We start from the raw sequence: 20716 nt of genomic DNA, 5'->3' as shown, positions 1-20716 counted from the left end.
TGAATCAAATTCTAAAAGAAAATAAAAAATTGACAAGGAAACAATGGGGTAATTAAAAAAGAACAGGAAAACAATCGCGGTCACTCGGTCACACAGTCACAGTCAGCAGTGTTTGCCCGCCACTATCAAATTTACGAAACCCTCCTCAAAACCCTACATTTCTCCTCTCATTTCACTTCCCTCCCTCTCCCACTCTTTCTTCCCCCAATTTTCAAATTTCATTTTCTCCGTTCGTTTTTTCGGGAAGGAGAGTTAAATATTCAGTTTCTCCAATCCCCTTAGTAGTTCTGAAATTTCAGTTGAAGCTCGGCGCCGCGGAGATGTCGTGGGAAGACGAGGTTGTGATGCGTGATGTGACGAACGCGGGTCTCGTTGTCAGTGATCGCATTGGTCGCGAGGTTTCGCCTCAGCTTGACCTCGAAGAAGCTCTTGAAGCTTCAAGATATGCTAGCCACCCTTACTCCACTCTCCCCAGAGAGGTATCTCTATCTTCCTATCTTTTACCTCTCCTACTCTCAGGGTTTCGAATTGGTTCCATTAGATTCACCTCCATACGCTGTGTTTCTGTAATTTAGCCAATTTTGCCTCCAAGCTAAAATTGAGTGTCTTGGTAGGGGGTTCCTTACATTATGCTTACTCAGAACACAGAAGGCCCAGAGTGAATGTTCAATAGGGTAAAAGATACAAGATCAAATTTTGCTTGAAAAGCAAAAAAAGTTGCTTCTTTTTGTGAAGTGTTTTTATCTGTTATAGTGTTATTGTGTGTGGGTATAATACTACAATGTAGCATAAATCATAACGGCAACATGCATTATAGGTATATAGCATGCCTGTTAGCAAACTGTCTAGGGTTGGAGTTTAGTTCTAGCATGTATCTTATGCCATATTTTTTTCTTTGGATTTCATCTCAGTGGCCCCCTTTAGTTGAGGTTGCCAATACATGGGAGTTGCCTCCTGTTCTCATTGAAAGATACAATGCAGCTGGTGGGGAAGGAACTGCCTTTTGTGGAATATTTCCTGAAATACGTAGGGCATGGGCATCTGTGGACAATTCCTTGTTTCTTTGGCGTTTTGATAAGTGGTAAGTACCATGATGATGGTCTGGAATTAATTTAGTTTAACGGCATCTTCTATTTACTAGAACTTATATTTATACGTGCTGCATTACCTCTAATCTAATGTTGGTCTTCCTTAGGGATGGTCAATGTCCTGAATATAGTGGGGAAGAGCAAGCTATTTGTGCAGTTGGTCTTGCAAAATCAAAACCAGGTGTTTTTGTTGAAGCCATCCAATATCTTTTAGTTTTAGCAACGCCTGTTGAGGTAATAACCAAATTATGTTTAACTTTTTTCCAGTACTTGTTTACTAAAAGTATAAAATTCATCCTTCTGAATTACTTTTTTATTATTATATGATGAATTGCTTATTTTATATCCGTGCAAGATCCAATGAGTTTATTTGCAATTGATACTAATAGTTTTCTGATGCTTATCACTTTGATATATGCTGCTTAGCTTTGTATGAAAATATGTTATAAGATCCCTTTATTCTTCAAAAGAAGCTCTGTATGATTTGTTTCTTATAAACCTTGTGTGGCTTGTTCTTTCAAGAATTTGTCCAAGCAATATTGTTTCTTACCAATCGCTTTCTGTCAGTTGATTTTGGTAGGAGTGTGCTGCTCTGGAGGAGCCGATGGATCAGATCCATTTGCAGAAGTCACATTACAGCCATTGCCAGAGTATACTGTACCGTCCGATGGGGTTACAATGACTTGTGTGACATGTACTGATAAGGGCCGTATTTTCCTTGCTGGTCGTGATAGCCATATATACGAGCTTCTTTATTCTACAGGTTCAGGATGGCAAAAGCGCTGCAGAAAAATCTGCCTCACTGCTGGCTTAGGAAGTTTAATTTCAAGGTACTTGGAGCTTTGGATCTTCTAGTGGCATACAAGTTACTAAATCTAACTATGCTATTTGATTCCTTCTATCAATTTTTTAACCTTTAAAGTCCAAATTGTGCATGTTTTTTCTTTAAATGACTTGTAACTTGCCTCATTTTAAGTGGTATATGTTTCTTTGCTAATTCCCTAATGACATGACTTAGCCGTTTTATGCAGCTGGGTTATACCAAATGTGTTCAACTTTGGAGCCATCGACCCCATTGTTGAAATGGTTTTTGATAATGAGAGGCAAATATTGTATGCCCGAACTGAAGAGATGAAGCTTCAGGTTTATGTTCTAGGGCAAAATGGGGATGGTCCATTAAAGAAAGTTGCTGAAGAAAGGAATCTTGTTAATCAGAGGGATGGTCATTATGGAGGTAGACAATCAACAGGATCAAGAGTCTCAAATCGTTCACCCAAGCCATCTATTGTTTGTATTGCACCATTATCCACACTTGAGTCCAAGTTGCTGCACCTTGTTGCTGTTTTATCAGATGGCAGAAGGATGTACCTGTCTACTTCTCCTTCTAGTGCAAATTTGACTGGGTTCAGCACCAGTCATCACAGGCCTAGCTGTTTAAAGGTTGTCGCTACAAGGCCTGCTCCTCCTTGGGGTGTTAGTGGTAGTCTCACATTTGGAGCCATAGCTCTTGCGTCTAGGCCTCAAAATGAGGATCTCTCATTGAAAGTTGAGGCAGCATATTGTTCTGCAGGTACTCTTATCCTTTCTGATGCATCACCTTCAGCTATGCCTTCTCTCCTTGTATTGAACCGGGATTCAAGCACCCAATCATCACCATCAGGTAATCTTGGGACAAATTCAAGGAGTTCCCGTGCATTACGAGAATCTGTATCTTCTTTACCAGTTGAAGGGCGAATGCTTTCTGTGGCAGATGTCTTACCTTTGCCTGATACTGCATCTACTGTGCAGTCTTTATATTCAGAAATTGAGTTCAGTGGTTATGAGAGCCCAATGGAATCATGTGACAGGGTATCTGGGAAACTCTGGGCAAGGGGAGACCTTTCGACTCAACATATATTGCCAAGAAGGAGGATTGTTATCTTCAGCACAATGGGCATGATGGAAATTGTGTTAAACAGGCCACTGGACATTTTAAGAAGGTTATTAGAGTCCAGCTCTCCAAGATCAGTTTTAGAAGATTTCTTCAATCGTTTTGGTGCTGGTGAGGCAGCTGCTATGTGTCTAATGCTAGCTGCAAGAATAGTGCACTCGGAAAACCTTATTAGCAATGTTATTGCCGAGAAGGCTGCTGAAGCTTTTGAGGATCCAAGAGTTGTTGGAATGCCACAACTTGAAGGTAGTAGTGCATTATCAAACACAAGAACTGCTGCTGGTGGATTTAGCATGGGCCAGGTTGTTCAGGAGGCTGAGCCAGTATTTTCAGCCGCACATGAAGGACTCTGTTTGTGTTCATCTAGATTACTTTTTCCTCTTTGGGAACTTCCTGTGATGCTTGTGAAAGGCAATTTAGCCCCGTCAGGTGCTTTATCTGAAAATGGGGTAGTTGTCTGCAGACTCTCTGTTGGTGCTATGCAAGTCCTTGAACACAAAATCCGATCTTTAGAAAAATTCTTAAGATCTAGAAGGAACCAGAGGAGAGGACTTTATGGATGCGTTGCAGGTTTGGGCGATCTAAGTGGTTCAATTCTATATGGTACTGGTTCAGCATTAGGTGCAGGTGATCGAAGTATGGTGAGAAACTTATTTGGTGCGTACTCCAGAAATGTGGAGTCTAATGGTGGTGGAACAAGTAACAAAAGACAAAGGCTGCCATATAGTCCTGCAGAATTAGCTGCCATGGAGGTGGGTTATGTCAAGTGTTTTCTTGATGTTTTATATGTTCTCATTTATTGGTTTAATTTCTCATTTAGGCTTTTGTTACAGGTGAGGGCAATGGAATGTATTAGGCAGTTGCTTCTTAGATCTGGTGAAGCCCTGTTTTTGCTTCAACTTATTTCCCAGCATCATGTCACTCGATTGATTCAAGGATTTGATGCTAACCTTCAACAAGCATTAGTTCAGTTAACATTTCATCAGTTAGTTTGTTCTGAGGAGGGTGACCGGCTTGCTACGAGACTTATTTCTGCTCTAATGGAGGTAAAGCCTGTTTTAGGCTAGATGTGAAGGAAACTTCTGTGGGAATTTATATGTTAATGATTTAATATAGCTTTCTATGTTTTCTTGAACAAACTTTTGTTTCTCCCTTGTATAGTTCTGAGTTTTATTTCATATCATACATCGTTCCAGTATTATACTGGTCCTGATGGTAGGGGAACTGTAGATGACATTAGCAGGAGATTAAGAGAGGGTTGTCCAAGCTACTATAAGGAGTCTGATTACAAGTTTTTCTTAGCTGTGGAAGCTCTGGAGAGAGCTGCTGTGACTATAGATGATGAGGAAAAGGAGAATCTTGCAAGAGAAGCATTTAATTGCTTAAGCAAAGTTCCAGAGTCTGCAGACTTACGAACTGTTTGCAAGCGTTTTGAGGATTTGAGGTATTTTTTCTTTTCTTGTTGTCCATTTTTTATGTCAAGCATCATCATTTGTTTTATTGGCCTGTGATTGGAATGCTTCAATCTGAAAGTATAAAATGTACTTGACAACTGCAGATATTATGAAGCTGTAGTGCGCTTACCTCTTCAAAAGGCACAAGCTATCGATCCTGCAGGTGATGCTTATAATGATGAAATTGATGCAAGTGTCAGAGAACAGACACTTGCTCAGCGCGAACAGTGTTATGAGATAGTTATTAGTACTTTACGGTCTCTGAAAGGTGACAACTCTCAGAAGGAATTTGGCTCTCCTATCAGATCTGCTGCTTTGCAATCTACCCTTGATCCAGCTTCTCGAAAAAAATATATTAGTCAAATTGTTCAACTTGGTGTCCAGTCTCCTGACAGAATTTTCCATGAGTATCTATACCAAGCTATGATTGATTTAGGTCTTGAAAATGAGTTGTTAGAGTATGGAGGTCCTGATCTGTTGCCCTTTTTGCAAAGTGCCGGTCGTAAACCCATCCAAGAGGTTCAATTGTTTCTTTCTCTTTCTAATTTGTCTGTGGCTTGGTCTTCAATTGGTCAAAATGGGCACAAACATAGCGTTAAAATTTTGTTTGTGTATGTGCTGAATGCAAAACTACATACAAGCCATATTTTCATACTATTTACTGTAAAGTTTTCATTTTTCTAATTATCTGCCCTCTTATGTTTTCTCGGTCTTCAAGGTTCGTGCTGTGACTGCAACAACTTCTCCAACTGGGCAATCTGGAGCACCTATGTCATCCAATCAAGTCAAGTACTATGAACTTTTGGCACGGTATTATGTCTTGAAGCGGCAACATATGCTTGCAGCTCATGCATTGCTAAGACTAGCTGAACGACGTTCTGTTGATGGAGTTCCTACTCTTGAACAGAGGTTAATTAGTTACTCAGTTCCTTGTAACTTATTATCTCCTCTTTCTTAGTATTCTTTTGAAGATTCTGGCCTTATAAGTAGTTTTCTTACTTCATTGCTGCAAACCTGGATCAATTTACTGAGCTGCACTTTCATCAACACTAGGAAAAGATGCAAGATCTGGCACGTGATTTAATCCTATAAAGCATGGAAATTGGTTACTGATTCCATTAATTCTCAAATAAGTTCTGCTTGTTATTTGTCTTGGATTAGATAGATTAACTGGTCTATGGTTGTAGCTGTTCTGTGGCAAGGCTCTACATTTCACATGTATTCAGGGTGATCTGTTTCTGGTTTCAAGCCCTCCCCAATGGTCTTTAGAATCTATTATGATTACTAGAATTATTTTGGTCTATATTCTTGGATATCTTCTTATCATCTTAATATTATTTGTAAAATTCAGGTGTCAATACCTAAGTAATGCAGTTCTACAAGCAAAAAGTGCAGCTAATAGTGATGGTTTAGTAGGTTCTGCTCGGAGTTCCATTGATAGTGGATTCCTAGATTTGCTTGAAGGGAAGCTTGCTGTTCTTCGGTTTCAGATAAAGATCAAAGAGGAATTGGAGGCAATGGCTTCCAGGAATGAGATTTCACCTAGCACATCTGATTCCATTCAAGATGGTGCAGTCCCCGAGGGCGGTTCAACTGCTGATGCAAATTTTGCAAGCGTAGCACGAGAGAAGGCCATGGAGCTATCATCGGATGTAAAGAGCATAACACAATTATATAATGAATATGCAGTTCCCTTTGAACTCTGGGAGGTACTGTTATAGTGTTTTATGTTAGATTTACATAAGTTAGATTTTCTCTTCAGATTGTTCACATGGGTTCTTGTTGAAAAAGTTGCAATAATAATTTGCCAACTACTGAAACTTCTATATCAAATTTCTTATTAATTGTCCTTCACTTAATACCTTTGTTTCAGATATGCCTGGAGATGCTGTACTTTGCCAATTATTCTGGTGATGCTGACAGCATAATTGTCAGAGAGACATGGGCTAGACTTATTGATCAAGCTCTTTCAAGAGGTGGCATTGCTGAAGCTTGCTCGGTATTGAAGAGGGTTGGCCCCCGGATTTATCCTGGTGATGGAGCTGTTATACCACTCAACACTATTTGTCTTCACCTAGAGAAGTCTGCACTGGTATGTTCCAAAACTTGTTCCATTTGAACAACATATGACTTAAACTATTATTTTCAAACTATGAATTCATAATTTTTTGTAGGAGAGGTTAAACTCGGGGGCTGAATCTGTTGGTGATGAAGATGTTGCTAGAGCCCTTCTTTCTGCTTGCAAGGGTGCAGCTGAGCCTGTATTGAATACATATGACCAATTGTTATCAAGTGGAGCTGTGTTGCCCTCCCCAAATCTTAGATTACGCATGCTGAGATCAGTCCTTGTGGTTCTTCGCGAGTGGGCAATGTCTGTATATTCACAGAGAATGGGTGCAAGTGCCTCCGGTTCTTCCCTCATACTAGGTTCAGGATTCCCACTTGAAAGAACAGTTGTTAGCCAAGGAATTCGTGATAAGATCACAAGTGCGGCAAACAGGTCTACTTCTCTATACTTATATTGTCCATTTAAAATTTCTAAAAAGAATATGCTTTTTCTGTGCTGGATACAACATTATATTAGAAATTAAATGTTCCCAACCTTTACAGGTACATGACTGAAGTGCGAAGGTTAGCCCTTCCCCAGAATCAAACAGAACATGTCTACCGAGGCTTTAGAGAACTCGAAGAGTCGCTTATAAGTCCCCAATCATTTGATCGATATTGATCTTTGTTCCATTAGAATAGTGTTGTATCAATTTCTTCTTATAAAATAATTATCTTGCAATAAGAGGTGTCTAATTTTTTCCATATTGGATGCGTGATCATGTGATCTCATTTTTTGTTCTTCTTTTCCTTCCCTTCCCTTCCCTTTTAGCCTTTAGTTTGTGTATCAACTAAGATGATAAAAATCTCCACATTCCGGGTCTCCATTCACCTGAGCCTATTCTTCCAAACTTTGCTGCCTCAGGTTGAATGGTTTGAATTTGTCTACTTGCGGGCAATCTAGTTTCATAATCCAAAAGATTATGTTATATACTAAAAAATGTATGATGGTGCTGCTTCGTAGAATTTGTTAGCATTTTGCGAATTTAGGAAACTGTTGTTTATATTACGTCTTCACATTTCATAAATTCAAAATCGGAACCAAGTGCACCATATGGGATCGGTTTTATTCTTCTAAGCTATAAGCTAAAATATGTCTCTTCTGTGATGGTAAATTGGTAATAATACTGTTTTTTATCTTTTAAAACAGTGGAGTGTATATAAACTAATATCACATTGGTGAGAGAAAGAAGTTTGATTGTGGATTATAAGCAATAAGTATTAATTTAGAGCATGAAGATATAGATTTTGAAATATTAATTTTTAACTTAAAACACTTGTAATTAAGAAAGTCTTAAGAATAATTTCTTTGTTAAGCGGTGATATTGAGGAAACCATCTCAGATAAAATCATTAAAAGAAACCTTTCTTGACTAGATCACAAAAAGTAGCCTTACCAAATCCGAAAACATGAAGATAAATAAAACAAAGTCCTAATCTAATAATAATATACAAGCGATAAAGTAATACTTGGAAAAGTATTAAAGAGAGGAAAATGTTGAATTTATTACAGTTAATTCCTAAAATACCACTGAGCATGATATACATAAATAATAAGTAATTAAATATAATATGATTGGGCACAAACAGAGGGCATTTATGTAACTTCACGAAGTGTGTTTTTGTTAGAAGTTTCAACTTCAGCTTCGAGCTGGCCTGGTATTGGTAGAAAGTAGAAACAATGCAGACACTCACTCACAAACTTGTTTTAATTTTATTATTAAAAGGATCTTAAATCCCAAAGTTATTGTTCCTGTAGCGACAAGAATTTTCAATTTTCCATTTCATTTCATCTCTAATCTCTAATTAAAATAAAGGGGAAAAAATAGGGTTCAATTATTTTATTTTATTTTCATTTTCAGTTTTAGTTTCAATTTCACAAAAAAGTTACTAGATCTGATTTATTCCTCTTAATTCAAATTTCCCCAGCACAATCGCACTCCACTTCCACGTCAATCGTTATCCCCCAAAAAAATCTTGACTTTCTGATTCCGTATCTGATCCCAAAAAAGCGAAAAAGAACCAGAAAACAAAAAGCACTACCGAAATGTTTCGTTTCGAGCAGGAGAAGATCCGAAAACGAATTTGATTCCGAAAAGGTTTTGTGCTTTTGAGTATCCAACTGCTTCCCAGCTTGCGGGTGTTGCCATGGCAGAGGTGATTCCGGCAGCCGTGCTCCGCAACCTTGCTGACAAGCTGTACGAGAAGCGCAAGAACGCTGCACTTGATGTTTGTACTCAACCCTTTCTTGTTTATCCTGTTGCAATTCGGTTAATTTGGGGTTTTAGGGTTTTGAGCATTTTTTTATGGGGAGTTGATTTTGTGGGGGTATCTATCTGTGCCTATAGGTTGAGGGCATAGTGAAGCAGCTTGCTGCTGCTGGGGAGCATGAAAAAATAACGGCTGTGATCAATTTGTTGACAACGGAATTCACTTATTCTCCACAAGCCAATCACCGGAAGGTAACTTTCTTTTCTTCTATTTATTTCTATTTTTTTCATTCGTTAAAAGATTTTTTTTATATATCTTTTAAGTAAGCTTATAGGTTCTTCATCTTATATGATATATTTTCTTAAATTGAAAATAAATTATGGGTGAAGGGAGGATTAATAGGATTGGCTGCTGCAACTGTTGGGTTGACTTCCGATGCAGCTCAGCATCTTGAGGTGAGGGATTACTCACTTGTTTAAGAATTTTGTCCTTTTTATTGGAGTGAGTTTGTTTGTTTATCATGGGGTACAATTTGAATTCATTCTAGTAGTACATAAGAAGTTTATCCGCGTTCAATGTGTCTAATGGGAAATACATGTTGTGTGCTTGGAATTGGTGCAATTTTCTGCCCTAATCATTGGCACCAAATTTTTTGGCAACATTTTGAGGAACATTAGAAATGGTGAAATAAAATTCACTCTAAGGAACATAAATGAAATATCGGGAATTTTGGCATGATAATTGTATCTAAGCATAACCCTTTTTTTTCTTTTTGTGATTGACAGCAAATTGTGCCCCCTGTTTTGAATTCCTTCTCTGACCAAGATAGCAGAGTTCGTTATTATGCTTGCGAAGCACTATATAACATAGCTAAGGTGACTGTGTTGACCCATGTTCAGTTTCAGTATGATCATCTGCTTTGTTCTAATGCATAAATTTTTAGTTGTATCTCAGGTTGTGAGAGGGGATTTTATTGTATTCTTCAACCAGATCTTTGATGCCTTATGCAAGCTTTCTGCAGACTCGGATGCCAATGTACAAAGTGCTGCTCATCTCTTAGATCGACTGGTGAAGGTATTCATCACTCCTGCACGCCAGTAAAGCACTAAAGCCTTTTCTGCTGTTTTTTTTATCTATGCGCATAGCAAGATTTCCCAAAGAATATGACGAAATAATAATTGACATTGCTTTTTTATCCGAAAATAGGAAATAGAAAACAAATAACTTGAATTGCTGTTCCATTTTGATTAACTAAAATCAAACACTGCTTCATTCGTGCAGGATATTGTGACCGAGAGCGATCAGTTCAGGTGCACCATCCTTTCACATCTATATTATACTTTTCTCTGTTCATGTTAGTATGTTACTTTACATTTTCAGTAGACGGTGTGGGTACAGAAGACTGCGTTTGGTTTGCATTTTTATTTTCTGTTTTTATTTTTAGTGTTTTCTGTTTTATGAATTTTGTGAAGGAAAAAGTGAAAACAATAAAATCCTGTTTTCTGTTTTCACTTTTTCCTTCACAAAATCCAGAAAACAGAAAATACTGAAAATGAAAATGCAAACCAAACGCATCCTAAGATTTTGGATGTAACTTTTCAATAGAACTTTAATAGGTAAAGGTTGTATGCAATGTGAGGTGCCAGGCTATCTAATACTAAAAAAAAAAAGAGGCAAATTTCACTTTTCACCTTTTCGTCTGTATCTAATTTTTCTTGACCTGAGTTCCCTCCTCTTCTTTCTTTTTCCTATTTTGTTGGTTTAGTATTGAAGAATTCATACCACTGTTGAGGGAGCGCATGAATGTATTGAATCCATATGTGCGCCAGTTTTTGGTAGGATGGATTACTGTACTGGATAGCGTCCCAGATATTGATATGCTGGGTTTTCTTCCTGATTTTCTTGATGGTAAGCATGTCCTTTAAAAGAGTGATTCCCATTCTTCTCAACATTTTGTACAAATGAAATGGAGATCAACCATCTAATCATATACAAAATTTCCAGGCTTGTTTAATATGTTGAGTGACTCAAGTCATGAAATACGTCAACAAGCTGATTCTGCTCTTTCAGAGTTTCTTCAAGAGATTAAGAACTCTCCAGTAAGGCTCTTGCTAATGTAATTTCCACTTGTATTTTGAGTTGCAAGTCTTGTGGCGCACTCTGTGGACAATGTTTCCTATCTTCTGTACTGCATTTATTCATTATTTTTCTCTTCTTGTTGGATTTTCTTTATCTTCCCCATAATCAATATTTTATGCTTAGTATGTCTTCGAATTTTTTGTTTGATCAAATGTGCTATGCATCTTTTTTGCTTTTGCAACTACTGTTTTGACACAAAAGCAAAGTGTTTTGTTCATTAGTCATTTTCTGACTCAGCAGTGCTACTCTTGAAGTCTGTAGATTATGGTCGAATGGCTGAAATCCTGGTACAAAGGGCAGGTTCTCCAGATGAATTTACCAGGCTAACAGCTATCACATGGGTGAGTAATGCCACAGTGCTTTGACTAATTAATTATTTAGCTTTATTGTACTTTATGCATATTGGCATTTTCCCAAATATTATTTCCTTTTATAACAAAAGCCAAATTACAATTAGTGTTGTGTGATTCATTTTGCTTTCTTATTTGAACAGATAAATGAGTTTGTCAAACTTGGTGGAGACCAGCTTGTTCCGTATTATGCTGACATTCTTGGAGCCATTTTGCCTTGCATATCAGATAAAGAAGAGAAAATTCGAGTGGTAGGTTATTTGAGCTTCCCTTTTTTTTGTACCCATCCTCTTATCGTGCCCCCCCGCCGGGCAGTTTTTTGTGTTCTTACTAAAATTACATTCCTTTCCCCCATGCAAAACAAAGCATTTGAAACAATCTATGGCTTATGTATAAGGTTGCTCGTGAAACCAATGAAGAGCTACGTGCCATCAAGGCTGATCCAGCTGAAGCATTTGATGTGGGAGCGATACTCTCCATTGCTAGGAGGTATAATTTTTCTCTGATCTGGGAAATAGGCTAGGTTTGAATTTTTTTTGGTACTTGCAATTGAAATATTACGAATTTCTGTGATGGTTTGACGTAAGAAGCTATTAGGGGAACTTGTTACATGAATTTTATTTTATTTTTTATTCTTTTTAAAGAATTAGCCAACTGTATTTTGCACTTGTAATTCTATAGATTGATTTTGGGATGGTTTGATTGATCAGCCAATTGTCAAGTGAATGGGAAGCTACTCGCATTGAAGCTTTGCACTGGATATCAACCCTTTTGAACAGACATCGCACTGAGGTGACTAGATTGTTCAAACTCGGTTTTCATTTTGATGTTCTTGTTAGGTCCCTTTACACTGTTGGAGTTGATCTGGCCCAGTTAACAAGGAAATAAATACGATACTTGGCTAGCCGATAATATTCAATTTAATTTAGTTCGCAAAGTTTCATTTGACATTCTCTTTCTGTGGGTAAAAATCTTTCATGTAATCAAACTAATGTGACTCCCTTCTGTATTTATTCAAAATGCTTTGTAAAGGATAGTACAAGATCTCCTTTATGTTGATGGAAGATTTTGGTTTCTATTCACATGTGGATCTATGTCTGAAACAGGTTTTACAGTATCTGGGTGACATATTTGGTACCCTACTGACAGCACTTTCAGACCCATCTGATGAGGTAGCCTTGTTATACTGGTATCCTCTTTTAATTTATTTGTTTCATCAAATCATTCTTTCACAAAATCTATATGCAAATCTTGCTGTAATTGTACATTTGTTCAAAGGGCAAGTCCTTCTATCAATTCATTCAAGCCATTATCTGAAATTAGTTTAAAAAAAATATGTGGCCATTGTCAGAAAATTTAGATAGATTTCTTTTCTGTCTGCATTACCCTTGACTTGATTCTAAATAAAAATGAGTTTTTGAATTTCCCCCTTTTCTTATTTGCAATGTTTTCACTTTCTGGAATAGGCAATTTACTGGAATTATCAGTGATTCATCTCCCTTTTTTTTAATTAAAAAAAAATTAAACAGGTTGTACTACTAGTTCTCGATGTTCATGCAGCTATTGCAAAAGATCCTCAGCACTTCCGGCAGATTGTTGTTTTCCTGGTGGACAAATTTCGGATAGACAATTCTCTTTTGGAGAAGTATGCTTTTTACTTGTTCCAAAATTTTATCTTTATTTATGCAGTTTCACTAAAATATTGTATTTGCTTATATTTTCATCTTTAGTTATTAAATTCTAGTTTTTTTTAAATGCTTTAGACGAGGTGCTTTGATAATTCGCCGACTTTGTGTTCTCTTGAATGCTGAGAGAGTCTATCGTGAACTTTCTACAATACTAGAAGGGGAACCTGATTTGGATTTTGCATCAATTATGGTTCAGGTTGGTTGACTTTTCTGCGAGCTTGAATACCAAGATGCAACACACATGTAAATTCTGATATATATAAATTCACAGGTCTATGACCCACACCACCCTGTAGGCTCTAACCAAATATTTAAACAAAACAGCTTCATGAATTTTGTAGTTAATCTAGTGTATTTGCTTCGCTTTTATGGGAATGATGAAATCATTCTTTTGTGAATTGCATAACTTGGTTCTGTTTTTTCTCTTTTGAGCAGATCTATAGAAAGTATACTGATTGACATTGATATGCATTTTAATATTTTGTGTACAATACTTAATAGTCCTTTAGCCAATCCAGTGTAGTAGAGTGGTATTGATATGGATTTTAATACCCCCCCCCTTCCTTTTGTAAAAAAATTTCAGGCTCTGAATTTGATTTTACTTACATCATTGGAACTATCTGAGATCCGAGATCTTTTGAAGCAATCACTGGTAAATCCTGCTGGGAAGGATCTATATGTTTCTTTGTATGCCTCGTGGTGCCATTCTCCAATGGCAATTATAAGTCTTTGCTTATTATCTCAGGTAGGTATCTGTAACTTGGTTTTGATTATTAGTTTTTAAGTCTTGTGCATGTACACAGACACACACTAGCACAAATGCCCTCTTTAAATTTTGTATATTTGTGAGCGACTGCTTACCTTTGTTTAGATCATGTTCCCCATATAATATAAATTATCTATCATGACAGACTTACCAACATGCTAGCACTGTGATTCAATCTCTCGTTGAAGAAGACATTAATGTCAAATTTTTAGTCCAGCTGGATAAATTGATTCAGTTGCTGGAAACTCCAATATTTGCTTATCTTAGATTGCAGGTGCTTTACTGAAACTGCTTGTTTGATCTGCTCATATTTTACAATACTGTAATATAATATTCTTGTTGTTAGGGGGATAAAATATATAATGTGCAGAACTTTCTCTGTTATGTTAAATTAAGCATTGAGCATTGAGCATTATTTTCATCATTTAGAGTGATGGCAGTTAGATAGTTTTGGTAATGAATGTCAATATTTTAAAAAATGCTTCTCTTATCCACTGAAGCATCATGCAATTTTGCAGCTTCTTGAACCTGGAAGACATATATGGTTGTTTAAAGCATTGTATGGTCTTCTAATGTTGCTTCCTCAGGTATAAACAACTTCAATTATTTCTTTCTATGACATCCTTGTTTTGTGGTGAGACAATGTCTAAGATATCATGCTTGAATTGTTTTTACTCTCTTATTATTAAGCACGTTGCTGTTTACCTGTTTAATGGTGTACATCACTACTTCATGAACAATTCTATTTACAATATGATTCAAATTTCTGTCCACTCAAGTCTCAGTATTTCCTTATTGTGCTCAAGGAATATATGTACATTATGTACATTAACAACAGCTTGGAAACCTTGGCGGCATATGTAGTCGCTAATATTGACAATTCATTTTCCGTCATTATGCAGCAAAGTGCCGCTTTTAAGATACTGAAAACTCGTTTAAAAGCCGTGCCTTCGTATTCTTTCAATGGCGAGCAACTAAAGAGAACACCCTCAGGGAATCCCTACCAGTTTCTTCATCAAATGCCTGGTGGCTCTCAAATCACCGAGGATGGCGACATAACCATGGATGGTGGAAACTCACATAACGGGATAAATTTTGCTGCAAGACTACAACAGTTTCAGCAAGTGCAGCACCTGCATCGTCTACATTCAAAAGCACAGGTGCAGTCACGCAAGAATTCGACCTCATTATCAAAGGTCTGCAACCTCTCTCAAGTCTTGTAGTTAGATGCAAACCATATTTATGTGATCCTTTTGATTTTGTATTTGGTGATGTAAATGGCTGCAGAATATGGTTGAAGCACAGAAACAAGAGGAACCAAGGAGACCGCAGTTGAGTGAAATTAATGTTCCAACTTCAAGATCATCATCAAAGAGAAGCCCCCAAGTGTAGAGGTGGTTCTTGCACATTCATATCTTGAGTCCTTATTGTGTCAATGATCTCTCTCAGTATATTTATAAACTTTGAATGGGATCGGCTTATTTATTTGTAAAAAATTGTAAATCACATAGTAGCGCGTTTTGTTTCATTATTATACTCTTGTCATAGAAATTTCTTGGGTTTTTGGAATCAAGATGAAGCTTCGGGCTTTGGCTGAGGTATTCTTTAGTTTTTGTTGAAAACCATGAGGGCTAGAGGCCATATTTTATTCAGGAAAAGGTCTCTTTTGTTGACCTCTTTATCATTTGCTGCGATATATAATAATTAAATAATATTTGATAAGGAATTAGATACTCAATGACAATGTGATGCATGTGTGTGTGGGTGTGGGGTACGCGTTTTGTTTGGTTTGATCTCATAATATCAGAGAATCATATGTTGCTGCCTCAGGTTGCAACATTGTAGAACACTTACACATGCATTTCACGAATATTGTTCCATGTATTAAGAGCTCATTATGATGTACGCTTTAAGTATTGGCAAGTTTTTTTTCCTATTAAATGTTCATTTCTTGAGGATTTCTACGAGGAAAAAAAACAAACAAACACGGAGAGAGAATCAATTAGAAGATACCAGGAAGAAACTAATTAAAGATAACCTCCAATATGAAAGAAACATATGGTTTCAGAAAACTTTTCACACACCATTTTTATATTTTGTTTCTCGAAGTCTAATTTTTTGCTTAAACCAAATCGATCTTGTATGGAAAGAAGCTTTCTAAACCGAAATATTTTATTTTCAAGTTTCAACTTATAATTTTCCTTGTGGCATAGAAAGTTCACTTTTCTGTAAAAAACAGGGTTTTGAAAGTTGAAACAAACACATTAAAAAGCATATTTCAAAAGCAGTTTCTTATGTTGATACAAACAATCATTAAAGTTTGCCAATAGTACTAGAGGAGATTTAGATGGATTTCGTGTTATGATGAAATTTCTTATTCCAAATTTAAAACTTTAGTGCACTTCCTTTCCATCACTTATAATATAATATACACAAATCTACATCCGAGAGCTGATTATTGATCTTAACAATCAAGATATGAGCAAATTAAACAGATTTGCACAGCCTACTACAACCTGAAGCTTCATCTGAAAACAGGTGAATACTCCATTCTACTGCTCTAACATTTTCACCTCAGTTTCAGTAAAAAGTTGCATCCGATGCTATGTATGTTCTCACAGAGCATAGATCTTTTCAATGTCGGAATTATATTCGTCCAAGTCTGATATATTTGCAGAGTACGACCATGAAAAAGATTTGCTTCCGCTAGCTCTCTTGATTCGCCTCTGTGAATCGCTGCGGAAAACACCAAAATGTTGTCGAAAAACAAAGTAGCACAAGCTTGCTAGTGTTCCAACTAGAATTGGTACTCCCAAAATGGTGATGGTCAAGGCCATCCATGTGTGTTCTCCAACAACCTCAAAAGCTATTGCAAGAAAAGCACCACATGTGCAAGCACATGCAGCCCACATTAGCTTGTTAACCACTGATACAACCTGCCTTTGAGCCCTTGTGTCCCATGCTACTAAAGTGATTTGAACTACGACGACTGCAAGTGAGATGAAGAGAGATGTAGAATTCAGAAGGCAGAAAACTTTGAAGCCAAGACGATTGGCAATATTGGCCTTCCCTGCATCTGATCCTCCTGTTATATACTGACCAGGCAAATTGAATATGGCCAGGAATGCTATTGAGGCAAAAAGGACAGCTACGACTGTGACAGAATTAATGGTGTTCTGAACTGCTTCCCTATGAAGTTTCTTCAGTTCCTTGGCAATTCCAGAAACTCGTCTACGAGTAGTTTCATTTTGTATAAGTTGTGACTGCACCTCATGTTTTATGTCACTGACAGTTCTTTTGAGTTCCATGGCTTCATCTATTTTTCCGACATTCCTGGCATGCTTGGCACCATACTCTGCAAGTGCTTCCTTAATTACCAAAGACGGATCTCCATACGGCAGTTTATCTGCCAAATCCAAAGCTGTTTCCTGCTGCTTATTGATGGCGTTAACTTCCATGGCGGTATAGCATAGCAAAAGGGCCACAATCTGAGAACAGGAGAAACATGTTAGTAAATGGAGCAAAAATGAATAAGAGGAAAGGTCCTTCGGAAGAGTGGGTGTCAATCGTGTAAATTTAAACAACTGAGTCATTAGGTATATTGTATCAAAAAATACAAATCAAATCACATAGCAAAGTTTTGAATAAGTATGTAGCTCCTTATGTTACCATGTGTTAGGCCATTCCTTAATATCTTTACAAGGGGATGTCCAAAACTCAAATAAAAGAGAGCGGTTGAGTTAAAAGCAGTGCTCTCACTCAACAAAGAAAGAGTGCAAAGGGGACCTACCATCAAACACATAGTCATGGGTGTATAACCAACTATATAGGAAGATCAATAATTTTTTTGGTATTAGCAACTTAATAGTTGAAATTCACAAATATCCTCGCCACAAAGTATAGAATATGAAGAAAGATAGGAATATAATGAAAACAACAAGCAAACATGGTACGAAAATCAACAATTGTGGTCGACGGGAAGTAAGATCAACCTGCTCACGGCCTTTCCTCGTAGCCATGTGAAGAGCTGTATTGCCTTTCTTGTCCCGTTCGTTCAGTATAGTTGGATCAGCTTGTAATATCTCCTCCACCACTGCACTACACTGTCCTTTGACAGCCATGTGAAGTGCAGTTTGACCTTTTTTATCTTTGATGGAGACTATTGCTGGATCCCGGGCAATAAGAACTTTCACAATTCGAACCATACCATACCTAGCAGCATTGTGCAGGGAAGTTTTCCCATTTTTCCTAACTATCATCATGGAACTGGCGTCAACATCCAAGATAGCATTGACCACATCCAGATGATCATGAACAGCAGCCGCATATAGCGGGCTGGTGTTTGATGAGTCACATAACTTACAAAGCTCTGGCCAAGTACTCAAAAACTCCCTCACAATATCTGTTAACATGTTAACATAACATAATTGAAATCCTTATTATGAATAACAATTAGAGCATGTTAATCACCCTTTCTTCCTAATTTCGACTTTCGAAGGACCTAATAAGACAATAGCAAGATTTTTAAAGATAAAGATTGTAACATTGCTTCAATTACTGAATGAAAGAATCAAGAATCAACAATAAGAAATAGAAAAAGTTATTCCAAGGTGAATATATCATATACCCAATTGAAGAACATACAAAAAAATTGAAAGAAAGAAAGAATACCAATGACACGCTTGCAACATGAAAGCGTTCATGTCAGACTTGGACTGATCTTCACTATCTCGAAGTCACAGAGTTTGAGCAAGAAGCTGAACACGTCCTTCAGATTATTGTCTGCGGCGATGTAAAGAGCGGTTTCTCCAGCATCGTTCTGAAGGGACATCACGTCAGAAATCGATGAAGATGATGCATCTGAAGCACAAGAACAAGACTCTTCCTTTCTCAGCTGCTCCACCAGCTTCTTCAGCTCATCAAGGTTCCCAGATCGAACGGTCGAGAACAACGATTGGTGTGTTATGAACCGCAGAGCCTTCGAAGACTCCATCATCAACAACCACTCTTATTCTCTACTTCTGCAAAAAAAAAAAAAAAAATCCAATCTTGTCGTTCTTCTTCTCCTTGGACTATCTTGCAGTTCAAGTCAATTCTCCCTGTCTTCCATCTCATTGTTTCCGTGTGACCCAGATGAGAGCAAATGAATGGGGAAAAGTGTGAACTTACCGTGTTCTTGCTTATCCGTGCACAATTATAGAGAGAAGAGAGAGAAGATAGTGGATGTGTGCACCAAGTGGCGTTCTCAATATTTGTATGTATCTGTTTACTTAATTAAAGATGTTAATAATTTTGATGACGGAGTGGGGACACTAGAGTCTTAGTTACAGAGAAAATCCATGTGGGTATGATGCCATTGACTTTTTCAATAGATTCTTGCTTTACGACAATTGGGTTCTTCAATTACTGAATGTCTACAACACTCTGCATGCTTGCATTTGCATATGCATATGCGTGTTTGTGTTACATAAACTAATTTAAGTAATGGGGCACTAATATCTAATCTAATCATGATAGTTCGGTTTAAGATATCATCATTCATGTGTTACAGAAACCATGTTAATAAGCATGATCTCTCTCTCGATATGACTAATTTATCGCACAATGAAACTACTATTGTCTTTCATATTTGTCATTTAGCTGCTTGGTTTAGTAAATTGAAATATATTTTATTATTCCACATTGTAACGAGGTATATAGTAACAAAATGCTAGAGCTGGTTACTTTATTTGATTCAAGACCTTTCCTCCGCGATTGAGAAGTTAGTTGTTTTAAATATTTCCTTTATAGTTAGTACGATATATTTTTAAATAAAATGTTAATTAGTAACTAAAAAGATTTAAAAGAGTAAACAAACAACATTTATAAGGGAAAAAGTTGAATTACCCCAATATCTATAAGGGAAAGGAGAGCCAAAAAAATTTTTTTTTCGACTTTTATTTATATTTTTTATTGAAGTTTCTAATTTATAAGGAAAGATACCAAAGATTCAAATTTTAATAAAGTGATATGACATACTCATTAATGCCAACTATCGTCAAATAGTTCTTCTGGTATGCATACTTGGAAGATTTCCTACGTGTAGATTCCAATTAACAAATACTAATTTTATGAGCACTAATTAAGGACTGTTCGCTGACCAATAAGATCGTCCAGCACAAAAACTGTAAGCTAATTCTGCTGAACAGCTAGAAGTAGAAGGCTTAAATTGTTTTCAACAACTAAAGTCGAAAGCATACTGTTCATCCTTGCATACATTTCTCTTCCAATCCTAAAAACTAATAAATCACTTGTACTATAATAATTGCCCAAACGATCCTATTATTTATCATTCTAATTAGTTATCATATCTTCAATTTCTAAAATATAATAAATAAATTGACGAATAAAAATGGAAGTCAGTTCACTAATTGGAAAGAAGCCAATTAAATTACTCGCACCCTCTTTATATCACAAGCAAAATAATTCGAGCATGGTTACCTCCCACACAAAACATGATTGAAAACTTTCTTCAGTTGTCAAGAACTTTCATCCACAAACCATCAAGGAAACTGAGTAATTTCTAGCGTCTACTGGGTCTTATAATCTGCTTATATTACACTGAAAAATACATAGTTCTGCAGTTAGACCGGGATCCTTGCACCGATGAACGAAATAAATTACATTATAAAGTTATGAAAGCAATGATATTATATAAATTAACCCCGTAAAGAATACTTCTTTCCAGTGAAAGGCTGAAATTTATTTTCTTCTTTCTCTTTAGGTGGCTCTTCTTTTGACTGTTTTGCCTGCAAAGACACAAATTGTAGAACTAGCAGTCCGTCAAAGAAACACAAGGCACAATGAGTTCGAAGATAGCATATATTTGAAAATATAAGCAGAAGTTGCAGAATTACTTTTCCCGTATCTTTAGTACGGTTGCATTTGACCCAAACACAAGCTTGCCCTGAGCTTGACGAGCATTACTTTGTGAACTAGACGCTGC

General features: G+C 36.9%; 3 protein-coding genes and 1 long non-coding RNA gene across 5 annotated transcripts; 2 read left to right on the top strand and 2 right to left on the bottom strand.

Annotated features, from left to right (window-relative positions):
• Positions 1 to 31: 31 nt before the first annotated feature.
• Positions 32 to 7283, top strand: LOC112792022 (nuclear pore complex protein NUP155). Its single transcript, XM_025835096.2, has 13 exons — positions 32 to 479; positions 912 to 1081; positions 1196 to 1322; positions 1656 to 1918; positions 2120 to 3770; positions 3852 to 4064; positions 4215 to 4462; positions 4577 to 4991; positions 5191 to 5381; positions 5824 to 6181; positions 6346 to 6564; positions 6647 to 6972; positions 7083 to 7283. The coding sequence occupies exons 1-13, from the start codon at positions 321 to 323 to the stop codon at positions 7198 to 7200; spliced, it is 4458 nt and encodes a 1485-aa protein (XP_025690881.1). The 5' UTR covers positions 32 to 320; the 3' UTR covers positions 7201 to 7283.
• An 885-nt stretch (positions 7284 to 8168) lies between these two features.
• LOC112792023 (protein VAC14 homolog) lies at positions 8169 to 15469 on the top strand. Of its 2 annotated transcripts, XM_025835097.3 has the most exons (20): positions 8169 to 8806; positions 8926 to 9039; positions 9178 to 9243; positions 9574 to 9663; positions 9743 to 9862; positions 10070 to 10098; positions 10554 to 10696; positions 10793 to 10887; positions 11182 to 11268; positions 11421 to 11528; positions 11675 to 11766; positions 11988 to 12069; positions 12384 to 12449; positions 12807 to 12922; positions 13041 to 13161; positions 13549 to 13710; positions 13877 to 14005; positions 14250 to 14318; positions 14634 to 14927; positions 15019 to 15469. In XM_025835097.3, exons 1-20 carry the CDS (start codon positions 8726 to 8728, stop codon positions 15121 to 15123), a joined length of 2169 nt encoding a protein of 722 aa, XP_025690882.1. In that variant the 5' UTR covers positions 8169 to 8725; the 3' UTR covers positions 15124 to 15469. The 2 variants fall into 2 exon arrangements, with proteins under 2 accessions (XP_025690882.1, XP_025690883.1); XM_025835098.3 differs by lacking the exon at positions 13877 to 14005 and having other exon boundaries at positions 8177 to 8806.
• A 614-nt stretch (positions 15470 to 16083) lies between these two features.
• LOC112792026 (ankyrin repeat-containing protein At2g01680) lies at positions 16084 to 18839 on the bottom strand. Its single transcript, XM_072210939.1, has 3 exons — positions 18442 to 18839; positions 17724 to 18169; positions 16084 to 17219 (listed from the first exon to the last, which is right to left on the bottom strand). Exons 1-3 carry the CDS (start codon positions 18725 to 18727, stop codon positions 16347 to 16349), a joined length of 1605 nt encoding a protein of 534 aa, XP_072067040.1. The 5' UTR covers positions 18728 to 18839; the 3' UTR covers positions 16084 to 16346.
• A 1299-nt stretch (positions 18840 to 20138) lies between these two features.
• LOC112792028 (uncharacterized) lies at positions 20139 to 20716 on the bottom strand. The gene is made up of 2 exons (XR_003197312.2): positions 20628 to 20716; positions 20139 to 20519 (listed from the first exon to the last, which is right to left on the bottom strand). It is a non-coding gene; the product is annotated as an uncharacterized lncRNA (long non-coding RNA).

Source organism: Arachis hypogaea, chromosome 13 (assembly GCF_003086295.3).
Source record: "Arachis hypogaea cultivar Tifrunner chromosome 13, arahy.Tifrunner.gnm2.J5K5, whole genome shotgun sequence".
In the NCBI taxonomy this organism is placed as follows: domain Eukaryota; kingdom Viridiplantae; phylum Streptophyta; class Magnoliopsida; order Fabales; family Fabaceae; genus Arachis; species Arachis hypogaea.
The sequence above is the reverse complement of the archived record's forward strand: the minus strand, read 5'-3'. Positions and strand labels throughout refer to the sequence as shown.